We start from the raw sequence: 11,161 nt of genomic DNA, 5'->3' as shown, positions 1-11,161 counted from the left end.
TTTATTAAATGGGTATTTACCTCATATTAAAGTGTCTGTTTGTGTCGTCACTAAGTTGAACATGACATAAAAAACTAACACATAAGCTTGGACTAGGTACAAGTCTTTTATTAACAATTGACATAATGAAAATACCATACATTTTAGTTCATTAAAAAAAAAAAAAAAAAAAAAGACAAAGTGGGCCAGATAAGAGCCCTCCACCCATGTAATAACTTAACAACGAGGGAAAAGACAGGGTGAATATCACCAGACTCGTTTATAGTCGAGAGAGGGGAAAAACGAAAGGAAATTCTTATTGGTTAAGCAGGATTTACAATGGAGATGGCGTGAGATATGTACAAGGAGCTGCTGATGTTATGTTTTGATTGTTACAGCTGAACCATGAGATTTGGATCAAACAAAGCATTAGTGAGTGGAAAAGTAACAAATGACTAAAGTTGTACGCCTTTGCTGTCTGGATGCTAGAGGCTGAAAATGCACAAGATACGGCTCAGGCATCACTCTCCCCAGCAGTGGCACTCTGGACTTCCTCTTCCAGGATGGGCACAATTAGGTTGTCCTTAGACATGAGGTTGTACTTCATCACAAAGCGAGTGAAGCGGTGACACAAGAAAGTCTCATTCTGTGGGAGAGAGATGATAGTCTTGATAAAATGTCTGAAGATGCCACCTACTGACCATAGCAGGAAATGTTGCTTGCAGTAGTTGCTTTGTCATGAGCACTATCATCATGCTTAGCACTTTAATTTAAAGTAATGGCTCCAAAAATGCACAAGACAGAAATCTCCTAAGTGACCAATTGGAAATTGTGTTAATGTGTCACAATTTCTGTTCACAATTGCTCTGTTGAGCATAAAAATAGAGCACACAAATATTGGTTAAAACGGTTGTATAATTGAAGAATGTTTTCCCTTTTTTTCAAGAGGGCCAATATTCTGTTTTAGAAAGTTTATGTGCATATGAATAAAATATAATCTTGCTTACCTCATACTTGTCAAAAATCTGGCGGTGGTGAAAGTAAGCATGGGAGAAGATCCTATAGATGCGACGGCAAACAGAGCCCAGTTTGGCCACAGATGATTCCTTAATGCTGACGCTACACAGAAAGCAGTGAAAGGATCAGTGGCTACACAAACAAAACATCAATGGCTTGTTTACAGCTAGAAAATCATAGAAATTAACATAGTAATGCAGGGATGCTGAAATCTGCTCAGAGAGCTTCCTTCCTAGGTAGTTTAGATTCAACCCTCACCTGAAACTAGTCAATTTTATTTGTATATAGCTCTTTTCACAATACACATCGTTTCAAAGGAGCTTTACAGAAATTCATGAAGGTAATATTCGTAATACCAATTATTAATTGTCCACATTTTGCAGTTTAGCAATAGGATAATTTTCATATGATGACGATACAAAGAGATGAGATTTGCTTTACAGTGTATATCATGTTATGTTAGTGTTCTGCATGTATGTGGATACAGCTGGATATATTTTTAGTAGTTGGAGCAAGCTGTTAATTCATTATGCAGTGATAAGGAAGTCTGCAACTTTTGAACAGTTTGAGCTCTGCAAGGTTTTGTTTAATTATGGAAATGTGTGTAGTAACAAGCCTATTTAGTGATGTGCATCACTGCCATGGTTAAATGATGCATATAAAATGACAGGGTTGAAGATTTAAGCAGAAAATAATCAAGGTTTTTGTGATTGAATAAAAACCTATCCGATATGTTCGAACAGTGTAGGAACTAAACCCTGCAGGAAGATAGATCTCTAGGAGGAACACTGAACACACCTGCTTTAATGGATTATATGTTCAATAACTCACCGGCTGGGAAAATACTTGTTGCTGTTGAGAAGACACGCAGCTCCATCGAGGGTGTGCCTTGTGTAGTCAATGGCAGGGCACTGTGATCCACAGTAAACAAAACAAATCAACTTAAGACACAATCATCTATATTTTAGCTTCTCCAGTTTAGCCTGCTCAGTCGGAAATTCATTAGGGCTGCAACAACTAATCAATAGTAAAAAATTAACAACAATTGTCTATTGATTAATCACATTCTGCACAAAAAAGCCCATTTTATCCAATTAAGTGAAGACATAATTATTGTTAGTTACAGCCCTGAAATTCATCCATGGACAATTAATTTTTGTCAAACAAAACTAACTTCTAACATAAGCAATTAGTTTAGAGCAAAAGGTTTAAGATCATGGGAAACATAAATTCAGCCTTTCCAAACTTTTGATACAGAGGACCACAGGGTTGGGTCTCGTCTGAATTTTAGTGATTCCAATTCCACTTATCAATTCCCAGTTTTGACTCCAATATGTTTTTTTTAATTTTCCAATTTTTCCAATAATCCAATTTTTTTTTTTAAATTTTTTTATTTTAAAGTCAAACATTTAGACAAACATATTTAATTTGTCTTTTTGCAAAGCATTTTGTTGCAGCTGAATACCATGGAGAAAAAAAAGCAGCCTAAAGAACTAACTAACTAATAAACTAGAATATAAATTTCAAATATTAAAGTATTCAGTCAGTAATACAATAAGAACAAATAAGCAAATTAGCATAGTAACATAATAAAAAATAACACTGCATTGTTTACTTTTTAAAATCTAGATTAATCCTTATTAAAGTTACAAAAGTTACTCAGTCAGGATCGAGTGGATTTCTTTTTCTTTTGTTCTTTGATTAACAGTAATGACACAGACAGCAACAGGTTTATTAGCCTGCTGTCACTTTAAGACCCAACCTGTGGTCTGCGCCCCCCTTAAGCCGCGGTCACACTAGACTTTGAATGTGCGAAATTTATTTGGATGCTGTAACGGTCGTGATATGACATCATGGTCTACAACGTCTTTTTTATAAACATGAGAGAGTTTATATGCTTTGAGGTCAAACATGGATATGAAAAACCTTTTTGAATAGTTTCTAGGAATGCTCCAAATGATCAGCCACTTATCCGAAAATGTTGTCAATTACGTCCTTTGATTCTATATGTGGTCTCTCAGCTTGCCGATCACATAGACCAATGACATTTTTATGATGCAAAAGACACAAGCTTGTTCACACCAGCTGTGAAAGCTGCAGCAAAAATGAAAAGTCAGCAGCGGCTGGTGTGTACACAATAACGCAGTGAAAACGTGTGTATGGTTCAAAAATTCAGAATTTTTCCACTCTCTTCTCTTCTTTCCCTAACATGTGAGCATGTTCTCGTCATTAGAGCTTAAGGTGAAGAGTTGCCAATAGTAGAGATTCACCGGTCTACCGACCATCAATCAGAACCGGCCTGTTGCGTTTTTTGTCCTGGACTTGCACACAAAATACATTGCAATCATTTCCCAAAATGTTATTTGTGTGGACATTAACAGAGGCCAGAGATGGGACTCGCTGAAGACGGGGTTTATTATATGTATGGACGGAGGGCTTCATGGACAAAAGGTTGGGAATCACTGCTTTAAGACAACGCATAGATCCAATATACTGTTACACATGCACTTTCTTTCTCAACTGCTTATGTTCACTTAGGACATAACCGACTATGTTTACGAGGATATTTTCACAAAATTTTGTATTTGTCCATTTAAGCACAATAAGATGCAAAAGAGAACTCAATTCAGTATTTGTGCACTATATGAGAGGTGGCTTTTAGTACACAGAAACTGTGTGCAGAAACCCAGCACAGAAAACAGCATCCAAGTACCAGATTCAGTTCTCTTAAGTGTCTTCTTGAGCTTTAATGGTTTAAAACCACATTAAAAAGTGCACACAGGGATTGATATGCAGAATCGAAATTAATTCCTGACCTTAAAGGCCCCGGTATACTTAAAACGAAATCGAAGAAAGAACTGATGTGGCGTCATTTCGAACAAAATCGGGCCAAAACGAAGTTCGTTTTGTGTTCTTTTTGGAAGTTCAAAACGGCTTACCAAAGCGAACTTTCAGGAAAAGTTCGCTCCAGCTGCAAAACACCTTCGTACTACCATTGGTCAGTGACGATAACGTAACAGGAGGTGTGCGCCGAGGCTCCGCCTTCACTCGAGTGGGACGCGTCTCTGACTAATTTGATCTGTAGAGTTTGTTGAGGTAAGAGCTCCGCGGGTGAAAACATGAACACACTGGATAGCTGCTTTATAGTACAAAATGAAGTTGTGCTTGTAAAAAAATGAGGCAATGACACTGTTTTTCATGTTTGATACTATAAAGCTGCTTGATTTTAAGCAATCCATTGAATAAAGTGCTATATGAAGACGTGACGTGACTGGAGTGCTAATTTGCAGAGCTCGTGCTAACATTCCCATGCTGTTATGATCAGATGCATTTCTTATGCTTTCTATAATAAATGCTTACTGTTTTCTCACTTTTGTTATGTTTATTTTGTTATTGAGAAGAAAGTGCACAGCACATATTTTGCATAATCATATAACTGTCGCTCTCGGCAGTGTGGGCGGCGTCAGATGTTCGTTAACAGTATAAATGCTGGTCACGCATTTTGAACTTCGTTTTACCCCTAAACGAAGAACGAAAAAGAAGTTTGTTTGAAGTATACCAGAGCCTTAAGTATCCGATTCCAGAACTTCTCTAGAGGACACTCACCTCTTTGGGAGTCTTATGGGCAGCACACAGAAAGATCCACTGCTCAGTGGCCGTCATCTGGGTACATGTGTCCGGATGACACTCATTCTATGGAGCAAAGGCATCAGACATCATTGTCTTAATATATATTATTTTAAGACAACTGCAAAGGTTGTCAACTAAAACAATCTGGTATGACAAGGGGACATGCATTAATTTAAATTAATAGTACAGACTACTTGAGTTGTTTGTTAGTAATAGGTGAAAGAAAGATAATTACCTGCAGTTTAACTGCCAAGCCATTGAGCTCCAAACAGAACTGTCTATATATATATATATAAAAAAAGCACATAATATTTACATTTCCACAATTCCCAGGGACACTGCAACAACGAATATATGATAACACTTTGTGGACCCACTTTATGTCAAATGTCTTTAACTATTATGTACTAACATCTGGATTACTTATTTGATACAATGCACTTACTGTGTACATACATGTTTTTATGTAGTACTTATGTTTTTTTTTTTTTTTTTTTAAATACCTGCATGTAATTACAGCTGTATTCATTTCCACCTCAATAGCAGCAAACATGTTTTGCAATAAAACAAACACAATAAGTACATTGTACCAAAGAATAATTTGTTTGACACAGTCGTACACAGTAGTTAAGTACACTTAATATAAAGCAGGACTCATTTTGTCATCAAAACAAATGGAATACAAATAAGTACATTGAGATGAGTCATTATGGCACTAGACGATATGAAGGATGAAATGGTCAGAGTTGACATTCAGACTAATAATATACCTGAGATGTTCATATTTCCACACCCCCTCATCCTGTCCCTCTGGGGGCTCCATAATCTTCTCTATGTTGGAACAATCTGAGCGGATGTTCTGCTGAATATACTGGAAAGGAAAAAAAAAAGATCAGTTACATTTTAAAGTCAGCAAGAAATGGAAGTTGCTTATCTTTTCTTCCCTATTGCGTATCTTTTCTTACCTATTGTAATGTATATGAGTGAATATATATATGGTATTTTACCCCAAAATTCAACATATTGACACAAAATGATAATTGCAAATCCACATTTCTGTTCCTGGAGTATAGCTGTTCCTGTGAATTGCAGCGATCCATTTGCTTCTCTTTTCTGTAGCTTTCGGCAAATATATACCTCAGATTTTTTGTCAAATCTATTTGTACGGTCAATCGCAAACCTCTTTCCCAGTTTTGATGTGTTTTTTGCTACATTCACACTTAAAACCAATTCTGCCACATGCATACCCTCTATTGCTGCAATCTCATGTGAGTGACAGGCTGTCCCGCCCTTGTGCCAGTAAACACGTCATCAGAAAAGAAAAAAAAATGTTGCTTCAAGTGGGAGTGGCAGCAAATAACCCTAGTCTATTCCTCATGTAAACTTACTGTACTGCGTACAATAATCATAGTGTCAATTTTAACAGTGATTTTTTGGAGCTGGACAGCCTGGGGTCACTGTATGGAAAAGAAATCTCTCAAAAATCTTCTTTGGTGATCCACTTAAGAAAAGCTCTCACCTGTTGCACTGCCAGGGTGCTGTCCATCTCTTCAAAAGACTCATCAGACCAGTTATAGAAGTCCTAAGGATTAAAACAAAACCACTGTTTTAAAAACATGTTAATAGGGCCAGCACTAGAATAATTAATACAGCTGTATACTGCATAAGTAGTTTCTGTTGACAGTACATGTTTGATAGATATACCTTTAGGACTTTTGGACAATTTACTACAGTTCTTACGTTGTAAGCATAATTTATATCTATAGTAAACCCGTGGCAAAATGCCCCAATGGTTATGTCATTTTCATAAAGTATTAGTGACTCAAAGCAGCAGTGTATAATAGCTGAAAGCTTCATGACTCGGCTATATAATGGTATATTAACTTCATTATGTTTTAAATACAATAATTTAATGTAAATGAACATCAGCAATTGTGTCCATCCGGGTACTTTCAGACGGCTGTTAGCTGACTGCTGTTAGCCAAATAACTAGATCATGAAAACATGCCATTTCGGACACCTTCTGATTCCTATTCACCTACTTTCAAAAAGGAAATAAATCCTATCATGAACAGAAAAATATAACAGAATATTCAGGTAAAGCCCTTAATTTGGGAATCATTAGTTTTCTCGGTTAACTGCTAGCTTAGCTCCTTAGCATATCTGCGGCTTCCGCTCCCAGGAGAACAAATGCTTTTTATGTTATTATTACATTACAGTATACCTTGCGAGGTGATTCGAGCTTGGTAAACGCTTTAAATTATTATTCGCTGTTCATTTTACCTTCGCCTTGGTGCCTGGTCTATTCCTCCTCAGAACAGCTGTGCCCTCCGCCATGACCATCTCGACAGATTTAGAGTTTGACTGACAGCGCGCCCCCAATGGACGAGTAGAGCTACTACAGGAAGAGCTCAGATACAGTGACCCCAACAAATATTGGACAAAATGCACGTCATTTGTATTGCATCTCAAAAACAAGTTGTAATTATTTCAAAAGGTTTCAAGTATTCTAGTCTTTGCTGCTGAGAAGGCCATTATGTACACATACTCTCAGGTCTTAACTGACCTGGAGCCAGTTGTATTAACACAGCCATATGTCTTAAGAACTAGTCTGACAAACTAGCAGTTAGCCAATGAACATTTCATTCTCAAATTTGACCAATGAATTAAAAATGATTTTAAAAAATTAGATGACTTAATTGCAATAGGCCATTTATTAAACTGGCCCCAGTGTAAACTCCAGGTGGCATCTCATATGACTTTTAGTCAGCCAAAAAAAAAAAGTATCTGTTTTGATTTTGATAGGCAAATACTTAAGAGTCTATGGATGGATCATAATTACAGTGATTATTATTTTTCTAGCATGTTATATGTTTGGCAACGGTTCTTTTAACCCTAAAAGATGGAGTGTGTAGCTTTTCATTTCTTAAACAACCATGTATTAAGATGTATTATGGCCATATTCCAGGATGACAATGTCAAGATTCATCAGGCTCAAATTGTGAAAGAATGATTTGGAGGAAGCATAAAGAATCATTTTCACACATGAATTGGCACCTGAGTCCACACCTTATCCTCAGTGTAAGTTTTTGGGATGTGCTGGAGGAGACTTTACAGAGTGATTGACTCTTGTATTGTCAATACAAGATCTTGACCAAAAAATGATGCGTCTCTTGATGGAAATAACATCACAACAAGTGGTGCATCATTTTTTGGTCAAGATCTTGTATTGACTTTGCAAGAGGTGAGCACTCTGTAAAGTCTACTCCAGCACATCCAAAAGACTCACACTGAGGATAAGGTCTGGACTCAGAGGTGCCAATTCATATGTGTAAATGATTCTTCATGCTCTCTGAACCATTCTTATTCTTTTTTTTGCTGGGTAGAGTATATATTTTTTAAATGACTCAAGGCCCTTCATGAACAAATAAAAAGCTATAGGTTTTTTATTTATTTCTCTTAATTTTTCGGGTGGTTTTCCTTTTAAAAGCAATTATATTATAGCCTAGGTAAACATAACTTCCTAGGATACACTACTTTTTTCCACCCATTTTTCTTAGATCTATTTATCAACACCATGTGTTCATAGCTACTGACTATTCTATATCATGTCAAATAAGTAAAAGCCATTCTTTGAACAGTTCAATCATGTTTAATGAAAAATGTAATGTCAGTTGAAAAACACTTTGAATTATAAGGTGATTAAAAAGTCTAGGAGTCTGATTACTTTCAGAAGGCACTGTACAATCATTATTTTAGTTATACCTTCTGATCACATCCTGCAGCACATATTCATAATTGAAAGGAAATTATTAGGAAAATAAAAGATGTTCAGTAAAACATTTATTTTCAAACCCTAGAATTAATAATTAATTAATTACTTTATAACCACAGCTAACAAACTCCATCGGATTTCATTATACAATTTCAACAAAATTAAGAATTAAAAGAGCATAATTAATATTTGACCAAACTCAAAAACGAACTGTTCATGAATATGGACTGTGAATCCATTGTAATTCATATTTTTCTTCTTAATAAACACAGTTTAGACAGTCCATTCACATAACCAATTCCAAACTGTTCTGTTACACGAAGAAGCAAAGACGAAACATCAAGATCACTTTATTTTAACAAAACATGATCATACTTATTTACAATCAAATGGCATAGAAAAAAAGAAAACAAACATGGAACAGCCATTATTTCTATGAACTCCAGAATGACGCAGATGGTTGAACAAGCAGACTTCATTCTACATATTTGCCAAGAATATCTCCATCCCGGAAAAGGAAGTAATCCTACAAAAGAATGGAAAATTACAAGAATGGCAATTGTAAGATAAAAGTTACTTTTATAATACAATTTAGTTACATGTCTTATTCTACACTAAAAATCCAAGAGCTACAAAATTGGCAAAATAATGGATAGATGTTCATTGTTTGTAAGAAATACATAAAGAAAGAAGAACAAATCAATCATCTGATGATCTAATCATGACAAATGTTCAAACCTTATCCTCAAGTACAACTTTGGTTCCTCCGTACTCGGGCAGCAAAACTTTATCCCCAACTTTGACACAGACAGGTGTTACTTTCCCATCCTGAAAGACAGACATCATTTAAACTCTGAAGCACAACCTATAGATCACACACTGTAGAGATGCTTCGGTCAGAACAAAAAAACATGATCAACTTTGAGTAGGTTACCTTGTTGGTGGATCCTGGACCTACTGCTACCACTGTAGCATGTTGCACTTTGGCTTGAGACTTTTCTGGAATCATGATGCCTCCTCTTGAAACGGTCTCTGCAGCAAGCCGTTCCACCAACACACGGTCGAACATGGGAAGGAATTTCCGGAAAGCCTGCTGTGGGGGAAAATGCATGCTTATTGCAGTGCAGAAATAGTCAATGCATGTTTTGCAACACTAAAAAAAAGCAGAGTTCCAAAAAAAAAAAAAAAACACCAGGGGGCGTTAAAGACCAGTAAAGCGAAAAGCAATAGTTTTAATTAATCACAAGTCTTCCCTTTCCTCTCCTATAAGTTCAGTTACAATAAAATCTTCACTTTAATTTAGAAGCCTTGTCTTTGAAAGGAGGTAGACACATACTTAAAGCAGACAACTTGGAGAAAGAATAATCGACCATCAATCACCCTGTATCACAGTTTCAAAGACATGAGCAGCAGTTGTCTGAGAACAGATGTGTGTGTGTGTGTGTGTGTGTGTGTGTGTGTGTGTGACCTTGAGAGAAGGTTGTGTGTGAGGGAGGGTTGATGGGATAGGTCAGGAGATGTTGAGGGTTCATGTAGGGGAGGAGAAACGTGTGGAGGTTTTGTAAATGTTTACCATCCCAGTGAAGGACAAAAGGACAGGCAATAAGATAACCCCCAAGGCTGAACTGTATGTAGAAGATTCTAGAATGAACCAGCTGTGCATGTCACCTGGCCTCATAGTACATTTCAATGTAATTTATAATTCAAGTCACAATGACTTTTGCTACTGTCTGGTTGGCAGCCAATGAAGTGCAAGCATACTTTACTACGCTATGGCCGTTTATCACAAGTGTTAATACACAAGAATAACAGTCAACCCTGCTTAAGAGAACACTTCATCTCTATGGCTCAATCTAACTAAAGATAAAAGCATCACAGTTACTGTACATCACAAATCACACGTGTCCACTCCATTCAAAATGACCCGGAAGTTCATATCTTGCTGAAATGCTATTGGTTGAAATGATCTTGGAGCTTAGATGAGCGTGAAAACCTGATTCACATTATCTAGTAATGATAGTGGAAATATGTTCAGTTTTCATAAACAAGATGTGACAGATACCTGCAAAACAAATCTACTTTATACGCGTGAACAGAAATTCTCATACTACAGACTGTCATATAAAATAGTATGTAGTAAAATAACTATACCAGCTTTTAAACAATGCTATAATAAGATGTTTGTTGTGCTTGTCTATAAACCAGCTAACGTTACAAGCTAAGCCTTTCATTAAACAAATCGGGTGACCTGCTAATCAACAGTCCTGAGCACAGAAAACCACTCATTTTTAAACTTCCATACTTTACATGTATATGTATCATCACATCATGATCTCACAAAGTCAGAGCATGACTACATTACTAACCGTGACCTTGCAGTTGCAATTGATGGAGGGTTATAAAACATTGCGCTATCTCAGTCACAAAAATCAAATAATTATAGAAACAACTCGTTCAGATGACGCAGCTAGATGAATTATCTTACACGTCTTACCATTTTAGTTGATCTTTATGAAATCAGCGTCCGGCTGAGCAGCATAAAACAGTCACACTGGATCACTTCACTCCTGCGATCCACGTGAAGAAGAAATGTCTGGAAGGGCACTGCGCATGCGCCAAAAGACAATCCTTACCGACCCCGTCCTGCAGTCTAGAATATTCCTCGAACGCCTAAACTTTACACTAAGACATTTCAGTATTTTTTTATTTATTTATTTATTTATTTTTGCACATTTGGTTAAGAAATTAAGTGTTTAAACG

General features: G+C 36.5%; 1 protein-coding gene across 3 annotated transcripts; it reads right to left on the bottom strand.

Moving 5' to 3' along the window:
* Positions 1–98: 98 nt before the first annotated feature.
* Positions 99–11,052, bottom strand: LOC137036008 (MOB-like protein phocein). 3 transcript variants are annotated; one of them, XM_067409908.1, is made up of 9 exons: positions 10,896–11,052; positions 9,336–9,494; positions 6,146–6,208; positions 5,397–5,497; positions 4,862–4,904; positions 4,603–4,689; positions 1,828–1,907; positions 987–1,098; positions 99–625 (listed from the first exon to the last, which is right to left on the bottom strand). In XM_067409908.1, exons 1-9 carry the CDS (start codon positions 10,896–10,898, stop codon positions 494–496), a joined length of 780 nt encoding a protein of 259 aa, XP_067266009.1. In that variant the 5' UTR covers positions 10,899–11,052; the 3' UTR covers positions 99–493. The 3 variants fall into 3 exon arrangements, with proteins under 3 accessions (XP_067266009.1, XP_067266006.1, XP_067266008.1); XM_067409905.1 differs by lacking the exons at positions 9,336–9,494; positions 10,896–11,052 and adding an exon at positions 6,910–7,005; XM_067409907.1 differs by lacking the exons at positions 99–625; positions 987–1,098; positions 1,828–1,907; ... (2 more) ...; positions 5,397–5,497; positions 6,146–6,208 and adding exons at positions 8,274–8,927; positions 9,140–9,229.
* Between the last annotated feature and the right edge of the window lie 109 nt (positions 11,053–11,161).

Source organism: Chanodichthys erythropterus, chromosome 14 (genome assembly GCF_024489055.1).
Source record: "Chanodichthys erythropterus isolate Z2021 chromosome 14, ASM2448905v1, whole genome shotgun sequence".
In the NCBI taxonomy this organism is placed as follows: domain Eukaryota; kingdom Metazoa; phylum Chordata; class Actinopteri; order Cypriniformes; family Xenocyprididae; genus Chanodichthys; species Chanodichthys erythropterus.
The sequence above is the reverse complement of the archived record's forward strand: the minus strand, read 5'-3'. Positions and strand labels throughout refer to the sequence as shown.

Excerpts from the sequence above, each read along its gene's own strand:
- LOC137036008 (XM_067409908.1), bottom strand. Across the intron at positions 5,498-6,145 it reads GCACCCTGGCAGTGCAACAG|TATATTCAGCAGAACATCCG; the intron begins GTGAGAGCTTTT and ends TTTCCTTTCCAG. Across the intron at positions 1,099-1,827 it reads AACAAGTATTTTCCCAGCCG|CGTCAGCATTAAGGAATCAT; the intron begins GTGAGTTATTGA and ends CTTTCTGTGTAG.